Below are 24,192 nucleotides of genomic sequence, written 5' to 3'. Positions count from 1 at the left end.
TACTAAAAAAGCGTCGACCTCAGTCAAATCGATCATTTTCTCACGAACGTATTTTCGAATTTGGGATGTTAGAAACTGGATTCTTCATATGCCTGAATTAAACGAATTTCTACACACGCAACGCATTGCGGCTTGACAGAAATCTAGTGTGTGATTGCGAAATTTATCATCTCCTAGACATCCTATTATTAGAGATAGTTTATCTAATCCTCCTGCACAAAATTATCTCAGTTTAGACCTGATTTGTTATACCAAGCATTCGAAAATATGCATATTTTATGAAAATATGGACAATAACATAAAGAAATTGGGCGAAAAGGTAATAAAAAATGTGACAGAAATTTTTAAAACAAGTGATTTAAATATTGAAAGCAACATCTTGAACAAAATGTACAACTTATTGTCGAAAATATTAACACTAGTTATAAAATGAGTCAAAAAATGTTATTCCCACAGCTGTTAGAAATAACGAGAAAGTCCAACTGATATATTCCAAAAAACTTATATAAAGCAGCACATTCGCCTAGTAAGCATTTCACAATGGGGATACATATCAAAACTGAGTGTGATGCTGAGCCTTCTCACTTTTCACTCCCCACTAATTAGTGAAGACCTGTTAGAGCCAAAGTGTTTTGCATCTGGGCCCCACGAGACGTCGCTAAAATACCGGTTATTCCGGTCGATGAGTTTTTCTATTTAATTATCCGCTCTTTGTTTTGATTTATTCGTTTGCTGTCTTTTTCCCAATCCGATTTCCTGTGTCGAAGGGCGAGAGTGGCCAATTGCGGAAATTTTAATTAACAATCTCGCGATTTATAAATTTGTATTTTTCTGATAATTTTCTTCATAACATTAATCTAGAGCTACACTGATGATAACGAAAACGCCCGCAATTTTTCCGAGTGTCCAGTAGATTAAGCGATAAACCCAAATACGAAAAATGCTCTTTTATTAGACACAAAAATGCATTAGGGCCTTACACTATCAAATGGATTTTCCGTTCTCCCTACTCCACCTAATGATTTATCGACTGAAAGGCGTATTTTGGGGGAAGGCAAAGCATATTATATTTCGCTCAGTTCTGAACATTGAGCCGTTGAGCGGCTCAAATGGAAGTCGGAAATTACCTATATTTCGGTAAAAGAAAGATTAAAGCCCGCGGCTTACTTCGGTTTTTATATGGAATCTTTGTCATAAATAAGTAAATTAGCTCATATGAAATAGCCAATTTTCACAAAAAACAATTCCAATTTTTAGCAAAAGTCGCGTTCCATAAACTACTAAGAGAAACCAGTTTTGCATATTATGGGGTAGTCAAACTCATTCAACTCCGCCCGCCGCGTGTTATTAAAATCAATGAGCGCTTAGGTAAGAGCTTTCTTCGGGAATTCAACGTTGTAGAAATCCTACTTTGGGACTGAGAATCTGTTTTTTTAATACAAGTTGCTTATATTTTTCAGATCTTAGATCTAAACCACACAGTGAGCAAACCAATTAGATATACGTATTTCATACTCAATAGTAAGTAGTTGCTTTGGAATAATCTGTTGTGAAAAGTATGTTAGCTTTGGAGCGTATTTGTGGTTACCGGTTTTTTATAATGGCTTTCAAAACTCAAAATGTATAACATTGTCGAACATGCATAAAACATTGACCTTTCTAGTGGATATTCTAAATAGATACAATTTTCTACTTGTGAAACGCGCAGAAATCACGGTCTGTTCTTTATTATAAGCAATTAGATCCCTCTTAGAAAGTTAATGTGGTCACCAGCACAAAACAAGCTATACTCTAAACTAGAAACGTATGGCATCAAAACAATTGAAGGATTTTTCGACGATTTTACCCACTATGTGTGGAAGTTTTGAAGAAAGTCGACATTAAGTAATACTTTTAAGAAGGTTAGATCGCAGGCGTTCTATTAACTTTTTCGAGTACCTACTCACGAATTATTTTCAACTGATTAGAAAGGCGCTTTTATTGATCCATTTGTATTATAATATTTTTTTTTTATTTGCCTTTAAATTTCAAATGTTGCCTTTGTTGATTCACTTTTATTGAATTTTGAAAAACTTAATCAAGCAACGTCGATCGCATTTACCTGCCAAGAACGCATTACTAATTAACATGATGTAATACCTATTGTTTCATGAGCAAATCAGCCAGTGACATATATAGGGGACAAGAAAAAGCATATGTAGAATGCAAAGCATCACTTTTATCAGTTTAAAAGAATTTAATGATTCAGATTTTAAATTGTGCAATGGAGTTTCGAAAGCTGAAATATCAACATTAGCATTTAGGTACCACATGATTTTTACCCATGTTTGTTTAACTATCATGTGAGTTTGTTTTAATAATATTTTTTTTTAATACAAAATAATTCATCTCTCAGAAAATTCTCTAAATTAGCATTGATATGCAACTTTGACTTATTTGACCGTTGCAATAACACAAACATATAACATCTGAAATGGAATTCTTCAGCCGAGAATACCTGAATGTACAGGGTGATTCAAAATTGCCGTTATTCCTTTTAAGGGGTAATAAGGGCTCACTTGGAAGGTACGAGAAAAATACTGAATTTTTTTTTCGATAATTGAACAGATAGTTACAGGTGAATAGCCCTTGTCAATAATAACAATAATTTGTCAAACTGTGACTGACTTTGAATTTCCTTTCACGAATTTGGAGATATGCGATTAGTTCAGGCTAACTCATGCCAGCAAATAAAAAATAACAATAAATTGAGCAGGAATCAATTAACCGAATACGAGAAGCTGATCGAGAAGAGTGCATAATAAGATGATTGCACATGCACTTGTTTGGAGTTAGAGACTCAAATGTATGTTTCGTAATTTGTAAACAAATTAATAATTCGAGGTTATGAGTTTCGAAATAGGTTCCGTCATTCAACGATTCCTGCTGAATTTACCGTTTATCCTTGTCTATCTTATTGTCACCAGACAACACCTCCAGAAGAATGACGACAATTTTTAATCACCTTGTATTTACTAAGTCAAATCAAGGAAAATTGTTGGATGATTATGATATGAATTTATCAATTCACTGTCGGCACAATCTTTCATAATCTATTGGCAGTTTACTTTGTTTAACACAAAGTCCTAAGCTCAAAATGTTAGCTGAATTATTTAAAAAAATGTGTTTGCCGGAGTATGTGGAAAGTGTTGCTTTGCAAGTGCTGGTTAAGAAACAAAACATTTAGTGTCTAGTGCAGAAAATTTTACGAGCAGAAATTTATAAGACGTTCATTTTACTTTATAGTCCATTAAAATGTTTCAATTAAAAATAAATGTCCGCGAAGATGAACCAATCAATATAATGATTTTTCAAGAGCGCATTAGTGAGCTCGTTTGTGGGTGCTACGTTTGTCAAAAAATAGCTATATGGATGTATTGTTATAATTATAAACACATATTGTACTCAAATATAAAAAGTTTAAGTCTCCTAATTTACTATAAAACTACTCTAGAATCACGATTAATAGCAAAGTGAAAATTGCATTTTCAAATGGTTTTCCGTAGTTACACCTTTAAAGCGAATAACGAAAATATATTTAAAGAACACCTATATTGGCTTCCAGTCCTTTGACAAAACGCGCTTGATCTGTGTTCTAAACAGCTTAATCCTCGGAACAAATGCAGCGTAAAGTTGTTTACATATGTGGAAAAATATGAAATGCGATATTTATTATAATTTAATTAAGTCGAGCAGAGTATAGCAATCGAGCAAATTAAATTAAATTAATTAAATAAAATTTAAAAGACTGCTTTTCTGGCCGATTTGCAAATGTGCAAATATTTCTTCAATATACCCACCTGCTTCTAAAACTTGTATCAAAATTGCCATTGTCTAAACTGAAATGTACAAAAACAAGTTTAAAGGATCAAATTCACCCGCTTCCACTACACGAAAACCGGGCGACTATGCATCCGTTTAAAATTCCTAACAGATTAATGAAATTACTGACTGAGAGATAAAACTTTTGCTGGGAGCTTAGCGTTTGTGAGTAACGACAGAAGCAGCAAGAAGAATTTCAGGGACCTTTGTGTAACTGAGTCTAGTTTAATCCCCCAGGCAAATAATGAACAAGCACATTATTTTGCTCGTTAGCCCGTCTCTTCCATACATAATATTCTGTTCGATGGGGTGGTCAGGATTTTCCAAGGGAAGGGATTGCGAGTTTGGCTGCTGCACCGTCCCCCTTTTTATGTCGCAGGACATGGAGGGCATCAGGTGGAAGATTGGCAGATTTAGTGAGCAATTCAATGACTTGTTGGTCTTTTTTTTCAGGCAATTGGTAGAGTCTGTTCGATACGCTCATTAATCTGGGCTATTTCAATGAATCATGCATTTGCCAGCCGATTTATAGAGGCGATAAACGTCGTTTAGGACAAAATATGTTTATAAAACTGCGCTAGTTCCAACAAGTCATAACAGAACAACGTACACCCTCTAAACGATATTAAAATTCCAAATTTCATCGTTCAACACCATCTAATTATGGGTACTGAGTGTCCTTTTCTCCTCCTCTTTTATCACATTCAGTTTAACTTTCCAATGGTATATCAACTATTGTTACTAATAGTAGACTTTTGTAATTCCTCCCTTTATTGAACAAATTGATTTATGTTCCTCAATTGTCAGCGACAAAACGTTCAGCCCGTTTGCTAAACCGTCTCTACAGTTAATCATAATGCCAATCTTCCAGTTCATGATTTTTCAAAAAGCTAAATTGAAGCAACAAACGCGAGCAACGCACAGAACGCAAACAATATCTTAGAACAAATTATAAATTTAGCCTCGAATAAAGGAATCAGGAATTATAGAAATTATATATGAGCGAATGCTTTAAATTCAGATAAGCTAGATTTTATCTCGCATTTACAACCCTAGCACAAGCAGAAAATATATGCGAATATGTTGTCGATGTGTTCAGCAAGACTTGAAGAAGTATGAGCTCGTTTCAAATATAAGCATAAATTCAACCCTTTTTTCGGATTGGAAAGCACCCATAGACTAAAAGTATTAATTTTAAGAAAGTAGTCGATTAAATTTTATCAATCCTTTATATATAAAATAAAATGCAAAAAAATAAAAAAGACGGACATCCAATGAATGAATACTTAAAATAAATAATGAAGGGACGAGCAGAGTGGAAATAAAACGAATGTTTCCTATAACGGACGAGTCACGGTAGGACAGAAGTTCCAGAGACAAAAAGAGAAATTTGTCACAAGCTTCAGCTACATAAAAAGCAAAAGCTTGGGTTGTTTTCCTGCCGGAACGAACATTTCGGACATATCCGGCGGTGAATGTTTGTTTTGTCGTTTTGTTGCTTGAAAAACAAGTTACATACCAAGCGTTTTCCACCATAATGAGTTACCACAGCGCGGCATTTTTTATATAAATTATTGTTTTGCATACTTTATACATATCCGTAGCGAACGATTTTTCAAACATGAATTGATCATGAACCAAATTCAACGGTATATGCCGATCGGAATACTCTATCACCTTTCGGGAGTACATATCGTTGCACATTTCAGAACTCAACATCAATTATTCATTGGTGCTAACAAGCTATTGTCAAATCATCAAGGTTAATTGAACAATGAATATATTGATAGATCAGATATGTATCCGATCTTTTGACTTTACATAATAGATGGATGGAACTTTGGATGCTCCAGTTGCCAAAAGTAGTCCCTCGGCTACAGCACCAGATATCCGTGTTTAATTCAATTTATAATCGTTGGCCCCGGTTAGTTGGGATATACTTACTTTGAACCATGAAGAGATGCAGGTGAGAGAAAATTTGCTAAAGATAAATTTTCCTGCTAATGACATGATTTACATATTTCGTACAACTGTATTTGATAATAACTTAATTATTATTTCAAAGATCTGCATACAATTCAGATTGATATCACACATACAATTCCAAGATTAAATTTGATAAAAATCAAAAAGTTATTGACACATTCACATCTTGAAAATTTCGAGATCACAGTAGGTCTATTTTCGTTTCAACAAAATTGTTTTCATGAGAAAGCGAAACCAAAACGGTAGCCTCCTTGACGCAAAAAAAAACAAATGGGGAACATTTTTAATATCTAATTTCAGACCTGAAACACAAAGAATGTCAGCATTTAAAACTGGCTTTATGTGAATAAAATAGAGCAAGAAGGAAATACTAGTCGACACACGAGCCTGAAAAAGCTATTTATTGGTTTAAATTAGCAACAAGTGTTCGAGAGGTGTGTAAAAAGTTAAAATAATTAAGTAATGCAAATTGTAAATTAAATAGTCAAAAATAAGGAAAATCACTTTATCAAATAGGTAATTTGCACATAAGTAAGCATACTTGTAACTACTTATATGTATTACCGGTCACATACACACAGTGAACCAATTCCAAGGGGCCGCATTGCTATCAAAACCGTTCAAGATATAAGTTTGGTACAGTTATATGAGACAAAAGTTGTCAAATTTAATAACCAGTTAATATCTCGAGACACTGTTGTCAAAATTTGTTCGATTTTAGAAGCAAAAAAGCACTATTTTAGTACTTACTACCGAAAATGTTTTTATGAAAATAAGTCTAGACAATATATTTTCTTAACAATTTACAACAAAAAGTTCGAAAATTTCTTCACTGCAATGGAGGAAATTTCCAACATTTGTAGTTATTTGCAGTATTTGTGTTTTTGTTGTCACCACCAGAGATATTTGAGCGTCATCTTCAATTAATTAAACAATATTGATTTGTGTAATCACCATGAACTATTTTCAGCCAAAAAACAACAGCAACGTTAAATACTAGAAATACCTCACTTCTAAGTCTAAAACTTTGTAGACCAAAATAAAATCTCTGTTAGTTTCAAATGGTAAACCTAAAACAATAAGTCAAGTGTGAAGTGAACAACTCAAATCCATAGTCTGAATTGATTTTTTTTATTTTTGGCCCAAACCGTAGGCAGCCAGAAATATCAAGTAAAATTATTCAATAAAAAAACGACTTAACTTTTTAACTTTTAAAAAATATCAAAATTATACAACATACATACATAGGTGGTATTTGTGAAAGATCAGAAAAATAATTGATTATAAAGATCTATCTAAATACCAGAGCGAAGTCTAGTAGGATTTTACTGATATAAAAAAGCAATGCGAAACATATCATTTTTCGGCAGACCTAAACCGGAAAAACTAAGTAAACGAAATAATAACATATAAAAAAATTATAATTACGGAACTAAAACACAGCCTCGATTAAATTCATTAAATTTTACATCACGTTTTTCTCTAGTTTTTACGATCGTAATCATGGTTATATCAAGTTATCGCGTTTTAACTCCATAATGGGCAATAATGATAATCAAATGGAAACATGGAAATGGAAGCACTTCTAAAGTTTAAATTGAAACTTAATTAAATTGATTCCAAATCAGAAGACTGAACCTTATACCTCATTATACCTGAACAAAAGGGTTAATTTTCCTGTTTCCTTTAAATCATAGTCAGAAGTTTCATTATGTTTGTCGACAGAAAAAAGGCTGAATCTGAACTACTTATTTAGCAATTGCTACTCCACACGCACTTATTAATTTTCATAACTAAACTAAGCAGGACTAATGCGGACTAATGAGCATTTTTCACTTCTCTAATCTTGGATCCGCACACTTCACCAATTTGGGGGCTTCACACCATTCCCCAATTTTAGACGTCGCCATGACGCAGCGTCATAAAGAACACACGCCGATCGGACGTCCAGCACGCGTGGGAGAACCACATATGACGCGGATAAAAATAGAGGGTGCCCAACAAAGACAGACATACCGTAAGTAACGGAAAAATGCAGGATGGAGCTAACTGTATGACTGACGTTCTTCTTTTATTTGACGTCCCCTCACTGTTTTGTCTCGGATGGAGATTAGTATGCGAGGAGATATTAGAAACCTTCGGAACGCTGAATGTGCTGAAGTATGCTGGAGTATCAATGTAAAGCACAATCTCTTAAAACTAGTAAACATTTGCAATATACAGAGTGACTAATTAAGATTTCAACAAAAGTGACACTTGGATCGCACGATTTATTGATATGTAAATAAGTTCGTCGTAGTGAAGGTTGGACATTTACCACAATTGCATCTTGACGTTAGACATTTATATGCGTATGTTCTTGTAATTATTGGAACTAAACGTATTACATAGAAATTGAAGCAGATACAACTTGTGTTTTTGTGTGTGAAGAAACTACTACGAAGCCACTTTTTTAAAGTAAATTATAGACCAATTTTCCGCTATATATAATCTAAATCATCAGCATTCAATACTTGGCGGACAATGACAGTACTATTAGACAGCAATGACTGTGCTTTCAGTCATTTAATATAGATAGGGATGGACGCATGAATGTTTTACACTTGACACTGGACTAACATCGACCGGCATGCTTATTCTTTCGTGACGGAGCCGGATTGTGTAACAAGTTGCAATGGACCGGGATGCGATAGGCTAAAACTGAAATTGCCGACTTCGAAACGAGTTTTGTTTAGTTGCATAACGTGCAGACGGTTGCAATGGGTTTCTATAATTTGAAATTCTCAAAAGTTATGATTTTTGCATTTTGGGTTTTGCACATTAGTATTTTTGATGGCTCGTAGTGCAGATCGGTTCAGTTAATAATGTATTTGAAAGACGATTATAATGACAGACGAAATTTCATTGTTTCGAATGATGGTCTGAAACATGAGCAGGTTTTTATGGCAAATTATGAACTGAATTACTATAGAAAATTCCCGCCTACCCACTCACATCTATAGAAGATAACAGATCTAGTAAAAGCCAATTAATTGCTTTTACAGACGATAAAACGTTTCCCCATTAGCGGTTGAAATATTCGCTTCTAGTCTCTGCATATCCTCTAGTAAATTATCAATAGTAGGTGCAGAAATTTTACCAATTTGACTAACTGTAGCAATAGATAGTATTAAAACAAACCAACGCATTCAACGGTAAGTAGATACGCGGCAAATGCATTCATTCTAATTCAGTTGAAAAAAACGAGCGTCCATAGAGCCTAGATTTTAATTAAAATAAAATGAAGAGAGACATTTAGACTTTTAAAGAATAAAAACTGAAAATTCGAGACAAAGTGTCAACAGAAATAACTAACAAGGACTGTGGAGTTGAAAAAAAATAAGAAAAGATGAGGGGCATGGATTGTAAAAAAAATTGGGAAAATTTAAATCTGAAACCGCGTTATTTTACAAACTTAGATCAGCTTTTAAAATGCTGCCTTCTGCAACGTAGCGTACGAAATGTAAATATTTGAATGTAGAAAATGTTTTACGTAATCTCACCAAACCGTTTATAAAAATTTGGAAATATTTTAACAAACAAAAACAGCAGATACAAAGAACTAAATCTCTCGTCCCCTCCTCGGGTTAGAAATTTAACTACTTCCATCATAAAACGGACAGATTATTGTTACCAATATGTTCTTTCTTTTCGCTTTAAATTGAAAAGTTCTTAATCTATATTCAATAATTTAGCAACTTATCAACATATCTTAATTATGGGCATACAGTAGCCGTAGAAATGCGATTTTTAAATTTATTGATATGTTTTAATATTAACACCAGAAGATATTTTGTAAGATTGGCCAAATTTTCAACAACCATTCTGGATTTGCAGACCCATTGAAAGAAAGRGCTGTTTCCAATTCGGCCAAAACGAAGATTGAACTTTCAAGACCATTTCCGAAATTATTTAGATACATATACTTTTTGGTCATCCTAAATCGATTAATAGATCATCTCAATTCTGGGGCTAYCTRTATCTTTAGATGTATGTAGTAGGGATGGTCGGTATTTATTAACGTAACCGCTTAAATAACACTGTTAATGTAGATTATTTAGTGTTATTGTTGACTTAATAACACGCGTAAATAAATGCTATGCCATCACAAAAAATGTGGTGTCCCATCCTCTGATGGAAGGAAGTTCACTTAAAAGATGGACAAGGAGAAGATTATTAAATTTCTCAAGATTTTGAAAAAAACACAGATATATTAGTACTTCTGTTCCATACGAGAAATTATTTTCCAAAGCGAGTGCTATCATAAACGAACGAAGAACTACACTTAGTAAAAAACATACGCAAACAAAAATATTCTTAAGTGTCAATTCATTTTAAAATGAGAATTTGCTTTTTAAAGGTTTGCGCATGCAAAGCGAATATTTTATTCAAACCCTTCGATTTTATTATTAGTTTTTTTTCCTTTAAGTAGTTACTTATGACCCATAATTTGTTTTTATTTTTAGAATACATTTATAGTTTATCAATGCTAAGAATTATTTTCTTAATTTACTAAATTATTATTTATCATCACTATTTCTACCATCATCATCATCATCATTGCGAATTTTTACTGAAAAGTTTTAAAAGTACTTCACATGTTACTTTTGGAACCGCATGTTGGAACCTAATACCAAAGTGAAAGGACAACTTTGTAACCTGTTACAAAAAAATAACCGTTTAGCACACTTCTAGTATGTAGTGGCATTGAACCATAATAAATACATGGAATGAAGACTAAGAATTCTCAAATTAATTCCCGGAATATCTCTTAAAAACATATGTAAGTATATTTGTTTGCTTTCAAAATACGATAACAATATGTATACAAGTGACTGACATCAAATGTATTCAAAATAAGGAACTGCCTCAACGCAACCAGATTTGAACTAGTAAAGACAAAAGTAAAAATGATCAACGATCAATGAAAACTTAAATTAATATTTCTCGTAGTAACAATTTGCCAGAAGCAAGATTGAACTGATTCAATTGATTACAAGGGTTCCAATTGATTATTTCTTAATAATAACATATTTATTGTTAATTTTGAGAATAGACGTTTCGCAGGTAGATAGATGATTGGTAAGAGAGTCTAAAGCATTACAGAGTTGATATTTTTTCACAATAATTCAAGGTGTTTATTTGTATAATTAGACAGTGAACAAAAAATGAATGCAAAGGATAAATAGGACGAATGTTGGAAATGGGGTTGAAAGTTTCCCAGCCATAGAGTTTGTAAAAAACGGTATTTCGCATTTTCTAATACATTTCTGCTTAACTTTTTCCATTTCTTCTACTCAACTTCTTTCTTTTTTAACCTTTCTCCCTCCAAACATTTGCTTTCTCCACTGGAAGAACCAGCCACTAGGCGCTTTATTTTCACATTTTTCAAGAGAATTAAGTCGCATTCGTGGAAAAATGGATATTCGCTTCATTCAGTACCTAATGAGCACACCCAAACTGTTCTGTGTGTTAGTGACAAATTTGGACGATGGAAAATATACGTGAATCATTTTTCGATAAATAGTTTCACTTTTTCTTCCTGTCTTGTTCTAGTATTTCAAGTCAATTTAGCACTCTTTTTTTGAGAAATCGATTGCATTCCCTTTAAGAAAATTAGAAGCACATAATTTTAACTCAACTCAAACAAACCGAAAACTCTCCCCTACATCAACTGATCCGATATTCGAATTCAAACAACTCGAAACTTTCAAGCTGATTCAACCGAATTTCATCTAAACAAGCACATTATAGTTCGGCACTGTTTTGTTATTCCAAACCAACTAGCGCAAATGATTTATAGACAGCAACTTCAGTTTTGGGGAGGAAAACTTATTTGTTCAACGAGGCGACTCGCACCCGTTCTCCCGTTTCGCAGGGAAATGGAAAACTTGGGACATTGCAAAAAAGGTGACGCGAAGAGTTCGCAAATTTTTGCGAAGGTAGTCAGATAAAGGACTTGGATTACTGTAAAAAAAAGTCTTACATTATAATTCGAGAGAGGTTTAACTGAGTACTTTACTTATACATTTAATTGTGTTATATTAACAAGGGCTTAATGATCAGATTTTTTGGTTTTGCTTTATTTCCATCCTACCCTATACAGTTGATTTACAGATTTTTTTTCAAGAACTCAGATTTATCTCTTATTACTTAATCACGCAAAACTCGATCATCATTGGATGATGTTGAGAAATGTGATATATTCTTCATTTCCTCTACTTGCTATTGCATTATTTCTAAATATTGCATGGTTATTCTCTATGGCATGTTACTGGCAGTCGTGCAACGCTTTCTTGAATTCAGTTTCTATTTAGGTACGTAATTTTTTGAAAATTTAATTCGGAAACCAAATAATTACTCGAGGGCACAGGCCTTTGCCAATTTACGTACAACCTTGTGGCGCTCGTGAAATATTTCAGCAAACAACGGTTAATAATATTTACAGACCAACAGATTTACACGCGCGACGAACATTAAAGCACTAAAACTTACACTTGCAATGTTGGGAAAATGTACAACGTGTGGAAACTACAAATGAGAAAGATCTCGTTCGATTTCCGCTGGAAAGTTGGCATATGTTGAAAATGAAAAATATTTGTTATATAACCGACTTCCTTCATCTGAGTTGTCGCTTCGAAATCAGAAATAATTGAACACCCCGGTTAAATTTTTATAAAAATCAATATGTATTAAGCATGATATTCAATGTAGTATTAATAATAAGTGTAATAATACTGCAAAGAAGCTATTGCACCACCAAATATACATTGGTAAGACATTTCGTCGAAAATTTGAAAAAAATCATTTCCTTGCAGTTTCAATTTAAAAATCTTCGAAAGCCCAAATTACAATTTAAAAAAAAAACAAAGTTTTAGTCATTGTAGGTTGCAAAACTAAAAATTCTTTGTACCAGATTGTATGATAAATATGATATTTACATAAAATGTGACAATGATTCCCAATCCCGCACTAATATTTGGACCAAATTGAAAAAAAACACATCAGGTTATCAGTTACAGTAAATTATTTGTGCAACTAAAACCCTAGCACACCTACACGAAATGATGCCTAACAATATAAAATACTTGGTACCAAACAGTAATTTTAATACTCATTAAATAAAGGACAATCCATAGAAAATACAAGCAGAAGAACCCACAACACGCCAAACTCGAATAACGATTACACGACTAGATAACCCTAAATATGAAAATATCAGATCCAGCTGTTGTGATGCGTGCGGTTAGATAAGGAAGTCCCGGTAAATAAATTAACTATTAAAAGCCACTATCTCTGTTGAATATTACCCTATTGTATCTTCGCTTTTCCGAGCAGCGATAATGAATGTCGTCTTATAAAAGATAGCAGCCATCACTTATTAAAATTAACTTTTAAATTATGCGAGAACAAATTGTTATTAATTGCATGATGTAAACATGAATCGTTAATTCTGAAGAGGATTTAATATCTTTCACATCCCAGGTGTATGAAAGTGACTATGCATTTAATTACATTGGTAGTCAGTCGACTAAATTGACGCGTATGCAAATCAAATCAGCATTAATTAAGGAACGAATTGTTCTTCATGAAAGAATGTATACCGAGAGCCAACAATCGTAAACACTTACCGGATGTATTCCAAAGACAAGCTAATCATTTCTTCTGGGTTGAAAATAGTCCGTTCAATGTCTTCGCCGCGTTCCTCTGGAGAAACTTTGGCGGCAATTTCAGGATGGTTTTTGTATAAGGTTTTTCGCCTCAACATTTCCTTGAAAAAAAGTTGTGGCACCAACTTATAAACGATATCTTGGCGAGTCTTGTCCAATCTGTAAATACCGATACATTACGTAGAAATCACAAATGCGTAATTTAAATACAATAAAAATTAATACCGTTTTTCAACTAAAACTGAAGTACCCTTCAAGCTGATTGGTTCCATGATTATTTAGGTATAGTAACACTGAAAACTGGATATACGCATAAAATGGATTTTGGCAAAATGTAAATGATCTAGCAGATATTTTGCATGCGCTTTTGAAAATCACAGTAAAACAGTCTTTCCATATACTAAGCTAACAAATTATACGAAAATCCTTCAAATCTCCCATCTCTCGGCAAACAAAAATATATGAATTAATCCTTCTCTAAGGCTTGTTGATCAACAAAATTATACATATCTAATACAATGAAACTTTGTTTGAAACTCATTATAACTCAAGAAATTTAATGAGTGTCTAAATATTTTGCCTAAAATATCGTCCTCATCAGAGTTTGCTTTGCTTTCTCCCTAAATTATACAAATTCATTCTAGCTTGATATTTAGAAGTATCACTCGTGTAAAAGGAAATTTAATCCCGGGACCCTTAAAGGTATCCTGGGAAGTTTGGAATATTTCTCTGTCTTGGCGGAACGTGAATAACTGTGTTTTGCTTTTGAAAGGTAACTCGAACTCTAAAGGAAAATCCCGAATTTTTATTTTGGGAAACAACCAATTAGTTGGCTGAGCATGATGGATCCGTTTTGAATTAAAATATGTAAATATCACTTTTGGAAATGTCCAATTTGAAACATTTTTATCAAACACAGCGGACAATTGAATAAATTTTCATTGAGTGCTTGATCTTGATTGTGATAAAAACAACTGTTGATAGGCTTTCAAAAGAATCGATCAAACTTGATCTATCTTACATTTACATCTTGTAGCATGCGTTAAAGGTTTCATAAAATTGCTAATTAAATTAAAGCTTTTGCAATACAACAAGCAATGTGTCAGATAATTAACTAAAATAGCGTTGAATGTTCAATAGCATAGTAAATAGTATTTAGGGGAATCATCGTTGAAACGTTCAAAATATCCACCTACCACGACGCGCCAAAATAATATCGATGACGTAGTGGGGCGCATGCGTTCACAGCAAAAGCTCCCACGGAATGCGGCCGCATCAAAAGCTCTCCACCGTAAGCTGTTCCACGTGGGGGATTTGGATTTCGCTTTAACTCTGACGCGGCTGTTAAGAAATTGTATATTTCGCTCAGCGTATAGCGGGATTACATGAAGCGGCATTCTCGCTGACGTTTCCAAATTAACTGCTTAAGTAGGAAGGTAAAATATTGATATTCATGCGCCATACCGTTTGCAACATTCCACCTTAGTGTTATTATTTGAGAAGTCACAAAAGATGTTAGTGTTTGGTGACAAACGTAGGTATTCTATTTGATCAAAAAATCTGGACTGTTAGATCACTCTGCAGGTCAGAATTACATACTCATCTAACAAATCTGTCCACTTTCTATTACCTTGTCATTAACTGTTGTTCATTTAAAAATAGAGGCATTAATAAACCGTAACAGTTACGACCAACATCATCTATGGAGACATACAGATATTTTATATTCGGGGTTTTTAAGGAGGGGCGTCTAAGGACATTTTATGTTTTTGAATATTCCAGAAGAAACGCCAATACTGGTGCAACCCGAGGCAAGGCACGAAAAATTGTATATTTTGTGTACTGTGGCAATATGTCGTAGTCGATTTTTTTCAGGTAGCAGTTGTACAGTGTGTATTTTCTATGTCATTATTATGGAAAACCGAAGAAATTCTTTATATATAGGAGCTATAGGAGCTTTATGAAAACGTTTTGCGTCGACGCGTAAACGACTGTTTAACTGTCTGTTAAGCTATGACTTCAAAGTATAGTGTACTAAGCAAATTTCTAAACTTCCCGGCGAAGGACCAGAGTTGGTTTGCTGCGCTTCCCTTTGTTGCGCTTTTGCAAAATCAGCATATCTCCAGTAGATTCAATGTAAAAAGTATCCCCCCGACGACTTTCTCCAACAAGGCTCCGAGCATTCCGGTGTGCGTTGGGCCTTAAACGTTGGATGTAGTAGAATAAGGTTGTAACGTAGATATAGGCAAAGTCGATTGAGACTATTACGAAATTAAAAATTGAATTGCGTTCAACTTGCTGCATCATGCCGTGAAGTAAATGACAAACTCTTACAAATATCTGCATTTGATTGCTTACAACTCAATTTCCATAAACCATTTTTTATGGTTCACGACGAGTTGTCTGAATATATTAATTGTACTCGCGACGACCATGCGATCAATCAAACACATAATAAATGCCCAAATGTTCATTATTTTGTCTCATTATGCTTTGCACATACTATACATCTTTCAACTAATCGCAAGTACTAAAATGTTGAAGCTTCGTTTCTAAAGATAGAAAAAAGGAACCGAACGTCATAATAGGAGATGTAGATAGTGATAAATGCTAAAAATATATTGGACCACCGGCCCAATTCGGAAAGAAGTAATGCGAAATGATAACGAGTCCAGAACATACGCTGAATACATGTATTAAGAAAAAAATTGAAATAGAATACCACAACTTACTTGCCAAGACAAACCAGCTAGTCCAAAAGAGCAGTTTAGTGGCTAAAAATGATTCGAAAGTAGATCCCAAGGATTGAAGGCCCAACTGCTCTGACGTCATGAGTAGGCCGAGCCGGTACAATATCACAGAAATAGAGTATGCCGGCTCTCACTCATCCTTACAGCGAAATGGTCCTCTTGACGTTAGAGCAGTCGGGTCTAGACTTTCGGTGGTGCCGGTATGACCCACAATATTTAGGTTACCGGCATTCAAATGACAATTGTTGTAAGTTGTAACTTTAATCCAGAACTTGAAATGCTTATTAAGCAACTTGCATCTCGGCATTCATATAACACATATTTTTAAAAGTGGAGAACAAAAATAGCTAGTTGCTGAATGAGTAAAAATGCAATCTGATCAAATCGCTCAGTGTTCCAGGTCCAATTCGGAAGCTAATCAACTATGAAAGTCGTCAGCTGCCAAATGCCTCTCAAACCAAACTCGATACAAAAAAAATAGTCTGAAACGGTCTTCGATGTACGAAAATCTCGATTTACCTATGATGTATTAAAACAGGTTTCTGCATTGCCCCTAAAACCGCAACTTAAGTGGACAAGCTTGGTAACACATTATATATCAATATCATTGAATTAATTTTGATTATTAGCTTAATTTTACGTTTATGATAAAAGATAATGCAAACGCGTTTCTTAACCAAACAGGTGCAAACCTATAGTTTAACATGTGCAGGATTTTAGTTTTAACAAAAAACTCTTGTTTAATGCGAGCATTTCCTGTTTTTCGTTGCCATTTGAGACACTTTTTTCTTACGCATGTTTTGTTCTTTTTGCGTCAGAGGGCGGAAGCACGGATGCAGGAGTCCTACACGGAGCAGTACTCTCCTCGAGGCTTTGCAATATTTTTACCAGTRACATCCGAAGACCCGCCAATACGTCGCTGGCTTTCATTGTAGTCGATACAGCCYTGGTGTCATTCTCGTAGCACAGRGATCGGCGGAATCTGCAGCTTGCTGCTGATGAACTGCAGGAGCGGTGTATCAAGTGAAAAGAGAAGATTAACACAGCAAAGAGTCCGGCTATTCTTATTGGAAGGAAACGCGACCGAGTTGATGGAAACATCAACCTAGACGGAGACGCACTGGGGAAATGAAGTCAGGTAATTGGGTGTTGTTCAAGATACGCAGATGACCTGTAGGAAACACGTGACGACAGCCTGCTGTACCTACTTCTGAACCGAAGAAGTCACATGAGCATGCTGAATAATATATTCAAGAGATTATCAAGCAGGCACTCCTGTATGAATCCGTACTCCGCAGGGTGGGCATATTGCGGCAGAGAGTTACATGAAGCAACTTCAGGCTACAGAAAAAAACTTTTGCGTTTGGCCATAGATGCGCCCTGATTTGCGCAGAACAGGAAAATCTACAAGGACTTAGAGTAGGAGCCTAAGCGCGAGAGTCTATCCAAAGRAAAGCAACATGGACCTTCAAAAAGGCCGAAAACCGCCCCAMCSCGGAACTACGTAGAGCGGTAGACTGTAGGCAGCTGACGAGGATACCAGAAAGCAAACTCTCAGGCCTCAGATGGTCCAATAGGGCAACAGGTAGGTATAAGCGGAGAATGTAATATTATGGCATACGGATGCCGGAGCTGACCCATTCTTACAGAAGACTGCAAGTCTTAACGGCTCCTGAAAAATTGCAGTCAATAGATGGGGTTTTTAGTTGGTAGAACTTTAACACTTCCTGGTGTCTGCAATAAGATTTCTATCATCAACCTGCCGGGCAAACATCAAAAATATTGTTGCGTCAGCATAGTTGGCGTTAGCTCTTTACAAACGAGTCACAAACGAGCAATTTAGAACGTTTGACGAGTTCTCAAAAAACCATACGCTTTGATTACTAAATGGTAGGTACTTACTTTGTCACTTTATAGCTCTTTGAATTTTTCTTCTCTTTCTGATAGTTCTAACCGTTATATATAAGTACACATATTTTGTACTTATACAGATGCAGAATTAATTTATCGTTACGTCGCCCATGTCAACGGTTCTACTACAAAAGAAATGCTGACTTCGCGTCTTTCATAGGGGTTTCATTTATGGTTGTGTGGGCTGAGCAAACGTCATTCGTTCGGTATCGCTAACATTTGAATTGAAACAAAATGCCTGGTAGTAAAGTTTTAGGAAATATATTGTGGTTTAAACGTTTTCCTACACCCAAAAGTAATCGGGTAGAGTGAATTGTCCGTTATGGTATCCGTTTACACCTTTCTCAATAGACATAGGCTTAACAAACAAAAATCGTAAAAAGGGGGCAGAATGTTTGTTTGTCTTCGAAACAAGTCATGGAATAACTGACAATAACCAACTTAAACATAACCTATCATCCGTCAAAAAAATGACACCAATTCTCTTCAAATATAAATAATATTTCAATGAAACTTGGCTTCTTCTTGTGTGTTCGGGAAAGGTTTTCAAGATTGCATACTAACAAGTTTATAGTTGGGGTCAAAAATGATCCACAAATCAGTTTCAGTTCATCAATTAATAATGATCCTAGCAATTGCCYTCCAGTAGCAGAATTTACAACAACTGAATTGCAATGTGCATCGACAAGTTTAAATTTAATTGCAAGAACTGAAGCAAATCAGTTCATACTCTACTGGCTACCAGATGATATATGGCTGCTCACAGAACCACACTCATATGTACTGGTTATCAGGTCCCCTGGTGAACCTTCATGTCTGTGGTACCCAGCAATTGGCACCCAAGGGTGCGAATCCAACCAAGCAGACTTGTTTTGCTTGATAATGCCTTTCAGCTGTGATGCCGCTTCAGAACGGCACATTTATAAGGATAATCGGTATGAGATGAAGTTACACTCGATGGAGTCGACAATAAAATTTAATGGTTTAATACACATTATTTAGATTTAATTGGCCATCTCACTGTTAAGCAATTATGGTCACGACGTAATTTATAATTAACAGGCGCTGATTAGAATTGAACATATCATTAGAGCTGGGGAATATACAAAGCCAAATGCACAATCAACTAATTGTTTCTACTTTCAAAACAAACTTTGAGGGTATACTTCATATGACGTAAATAACTGACGCTTAAAAACAGACAGTAATTTTAAAGAGGATCTGCCCTATAAACGTTTTCGATTTGATTACTTAATCCTGAAAATAACCAACTATTTGCGTTGTTTTTTCCAAAACACATTACTTACACTAGATCTGAATTTTGGTATATGTTAACAGCTAGTTGAATAAAGCGTTATCGTGCTGTTCATCTTTTCATATTGCTTTTTTTACAATTTTCCTTTATTGATACTCTCGTTGATGACTGATGAAATGCGTTTTCGTATGGGTTTTCTTTTAAATAAGAGATAAAACTTTTTTTAGCTTCTTATCCCTATATTTAGTTCATGAACTTTTTATGCCGGTATACACTACGCAATTTTCCCCGATTTATTGACTAGTAAATAACAGGGGTCATCTTTGCCGTCATCGGCATAACACTTGGATATTGTTCTCACAATAAATTGATGCAATTTCAGTAAAAAAAACATAATTTTCAATACTTTAGTTATGTTGTTTTGTGTTGGTAACGATGTGTGGATCATAGCACATGAGCCAATTTCTGGAGCTAATGCCTCCAAAGAAGCGACTAAGTGTCTTTATTGATTATCTAAACTTATTGCATTCAGCACATATTTTCAACATCTGAAACACAATAAAAAGAACCTCTCCCCTAATTCCTAGTCACCTTACTTCGAGAATCGTTTCCCAGAATTTTTGTACAATCCGCAATAATTTGCAACATGCTTTAAGTCCGCAATAAGTCGTACGGTTTATCGATCGCAGCCTGAATCGACGCTTTTCGTTCATATCTGGTAACCTTCCTGGCCCAATCTAGTGGCCAATAAATCGGTAAAAACTACGTAGTGTAATACCGCCATCAATTTTGTAACTTTTAGTAGTTTTCAAAGAAAGAAATACAAAAAATCCCAAATTTATATGTAAACATTATTTGCTATCATCAATTTAATAATGAACTCCAAAGGTAAAGTTCTTCATATTCTTGGAAACAAAGATCAAAATAAGTTACTAAACGAAATACTGTGCTGCTTCCAGCTGATGCGAAAAGAGTAAAGATATTTCCTGCTTCAATCATTATATAAGTAATAAATTGCACTTATAAATGTTTACTCCCCGAAATGGTTAAGCTATGGTAAGGTTCGTTATAAAACTGTACTGAACATCCGGCAATACACAAACGTTTTTGAAGGGTAGACAATAGGAAAAATTAGAACAGATGTTATGGGAACACGATGGGAACAGACTATTTGTAATCACTTCTTAGAAAACTAGGCCTACTCTAAGTTTTCTCCCTTGAGTGTAGATATTTAATCTGAGCTTTCTAGAAACTTCTTCAGAAATAACTGGTTTTGGGCCAAGTACTGGTATTTATGTAGAGAGTAGTAGTATACTCATTAAAGGTAAAATTAATTATTTCATTCTTGCCAATTCCTATAAACTCAAGATATGTTAATTCTTACGAATAAAAGGATCATTGGATGTACACTGAATTGGTACGTAGGCTTAGAATTTGACCTTCACGAGTATAACATATTGGTCAAGAAATGCATAGTGTTTAATGTAAATCTAAACATGGTTCTGTTTGCAATAGCACTTGCATTAAGCTAAAGCGGATTTGCCAAAGACGGAAGAAAGTGGTGCCCTAATTATTGCTGCTACATAAACTAGAGTTAAACTATTTGTACTTTTAACAAAGACCTTAACGGTCAGCTAAGACGGTAACTTGGACGTTTTTTTTAGCTATACTAATATCTGAACTGTCGATAGCAATAATGCTGCACAGCAGTGGTGGAAACATCGAACAAAACAAACAAGCACTACTTACTTTCCCTGAATGTGCTGCACCCTTTCAAGTGCAAACCGATGCCCTTAATAATATTCCTAATTATTGACGGAGCACTCGTGCATCACCCTCACCGTATTCAACCCTTTCGAATTCCGGTTTTGCCCTCAGTCTGGATATGCAATCGGGAAAATCCTCTAGAGAGTAATTTAGCGTGTGTCTAATGCCTGTTTTCAGATCCGAATCGCATTGATTCGCTTTAATTTTTGATTTGCCCTCGTTTATGAATAATTTATTTTAATAGTCGGTTAAGCCGACTGTGACAAGGCTGGAATGGATATGGTAGCACTTAAGGAAATTGATGTAATGACTGGCACAATCTTGGTTAGAGTTCAAGAGATCAATAGCTCAAATAGGAAAATATTCACTGTGGTTTGTCCCAAAAAAATCAGCAAGTTGTTATGTACCTACCTGCGTTTAGCAAATACAGACATTAATGACTGCACGTAATTAACGTGAATATAAATACCTATTATGATGATATGAAGCATCGCAACTGAAAATCACAAAGTGAGTTTTGGAGATAAAAACACTTTCTACACAAACTGGATAATATTCATATCAAAGGAAACACAACGCTAATTAACCCTACCTAATATAAGCACCGGACACACTGAAGTTTGCATTGGAACATGGTCGCAAAAAACGGGTTAATATATACGCAGAGGGGTTGTATTAAAAGCTTTTGCATATGAAATTTATGGCTCAGTACCAACAGGTGCACGAAATCCCAAGGGATAGTGTGGAAGTATCGCCGGTTACAAGGATATTTATATACCTGCACCAGTTGGGTTAAATGCTTTTAGAATTTTATTAAAATGGACTTCTAACTTATAACCAGTTCAGTTTGACTTATTGTCCTAAATGTGAGGCAACGGATGTGGAAAATTACTTTTCATTGTCCAGAATTATAGTCTGGGATGAAGCACTGTGAAAAATGTATGGTTTTATATTCAGCGATCATAATAATTTTCCGAATTGGAGTCATATCAAAGGTAATTTCAGTTATACCGAACAAAATTATGAATGATTAGGTCACACTTGAACGACCTGAAAAAAGCTTCGCAACAAAGCTCAGTCCGTTCTTTAAGTGTCATTATGTTTAGATTGCCTTCAAGCACTACACCTGTCGAATAGTATGAAAAGGAGGGGAAGATGAATTCAGAATACACAATGTAGGTATAGCTGATGCGATCAGATCACCTAAGATTTTATTGTTTTACCTCAATACATAAAATAAAATTGGAGTAAGAATAGAAAAAATCAGATTAATTAAAAATATAGAATTAGAACATAGGAGAAATATTTTCGCAGATTAGGCTCCTTCTACCTGAGCTCTATCAAACCTTACAAGGAAGGACGCCAATTTTCAATCACCCTGTATGTAATTACTTTACACATTCCATATATTTGATTGAAATAAAATAAAAATTTCCATCCCCCTATTTCGATTTTATGGACGCGAGCTAATTGAAAAAAAAGAAGAAATCAATAACCCACGACTTCCAAAATGAAAATTGATATTAGCCTGGCATCCGATAAGTTGGCAATTTATTAGGAATGTTTTCGAAACATCGCGACATTTGCGAGAGTTTATGCCGTGAAATATTTAGCCAGAAGAAAGCGGGGTAAAAACGTGATTCAATTACTGGCTATACACTTAAGGAAAAGTTATTTAATTATAATTTTTGATGTACTACTATCGGGTCGTGTCAGTTTACTTTGGCATTATGAAAGAAAATTTCATGTTCCATCAATTTAGCTTATAAAAGATTAATACCATTTGGGAATGGAATGAATTTGAGAAAAATGAAAAATTTGTGTCAGTTAGGCGATAAACGTAAAGAACGACCGTTGTTCCTCAAGGCAATTTATTTTCAAAAGATTATCGATTATTAAAATAAAACAATCCAATAAAAATATATGCACTAAATATACAAATTCGTCCTAGCAGAAAGTCATAATAAACATATTCGACCATTCTAAATTGATTCATATCGTTTATTAAATTCACAGATTACTGTCGCTAAAAGTAACTTAATTCAGACGATTTAATATACTATCGACTTAAATCGCCGAAAGTAGATGTGATCTTACATAATTCAGAAACTGGAACAGGAGATTAAATTTATTTACATAATTATCAGAACAATGTAAGGAAGATGTGGTGTCATGACGAGACGACGAGACTAGTGGTTTACAGCATTGACAGCTCTACCACTAAGCCAGAATACATCAGAAAAATATTAAACATGATGTTTGATAATCATCAGTGTTTAGAAGATAGTCTTAGAGGGCGATTTTCTAAAAAATGTTTTATTTGATTTGACCCTGCCGAAATAATCTTAACAATAAACCCACAAATTTTTTGTTTGTGAACAAGAACACAGCAAAATTTGTATTACCCCGTAACGATTAAGCAAGCAACATATTTTTCTCGAGTTATATGAAGAATTCGAAAAAATTATAAAGGAAAAGAGTTTTCAACAAGATGGACTAAAACAATGCTGAAATGTGATATGGCGAAAAAAAGTTCTGCAAAAAGGAATCAGAGGATGTGAATTCCGTCCGTATAAATGATTGAGCTGAACAAAACAAAAACAATTTTTTCGAAAATTTTCCACAAACATACGTTTAAATTAGGGCAAGTAATTATAAAACTTCCTGTATAACTGGCACGGCTAATACAACTAATTAAAAACAAGTGAGGAAAGTAAAAGACCAGTCAGTTATTAAGTTAAGATCATGTCAGCCGACGTAAACAGACACAAAACATTTTAGGTTAAAGGAGAAAAGTAGATATTAATTATTAGTTGAAAAATAATTATTATAAAATAAGATAAAATGTTAAAAGCCAGGATCAATTGTAAAACAACATGTCATTGCTTCTTAATTTCACGAGTTGCAATATTGTCAAGGCCACATGAATTTAATTGGCGTGGAAAATGGAAAG

The 24,192-nt window shown here is 34.5% G+C and overlaps 1 protein-coding gene across 2 annotated transcripts in view; it reads right to left on the bottom strand.

The window, feature by feature from the left end:
• Positions 1-24,192, bottom strand: part of LOC109537790 (flocculation protein FLO11) — a 137,549-nt gene that overhangs the window by 77,467 nt on the left and 35,890 nt on the right. For both annotated transcript variants that reach the window (XM_019904682.2, XM_048665536.1), the window contains exon 4: positions 13,518-13,715. In XM_019904682.2, coding sequence (XP_019760241.2) covers positions 13,518-13,715 — 198 coding nt within the window. The remainder of the gene's footprint in view (positions 1-13,517; positions 13,716-24,192) is intronic.

This window comes from Dendroctonus ponderosae, unplaced genomic scaffold (genome assembly GCF_020466585.1).
Source record: "Dendroctonus ponderosae isolate FM_Combo_2020 unplaced genomic scaffold, Dpon_F_20191213v2 Dpon_F_20191213_4, whole genome shotgun sequence".
In the NCBI taxonomy this organism is placed as follows: Eukaryota; Metazoa; Arthropoda; class Insecta; order Coleoptera; family Curculionidae; genus Dendroctonus; species Dendroctonus ponderosae.
Note: the sequence above shows the minus strand (reverse complement) of the source record. Positions and strands in the feature narration are given on the sequence as shown.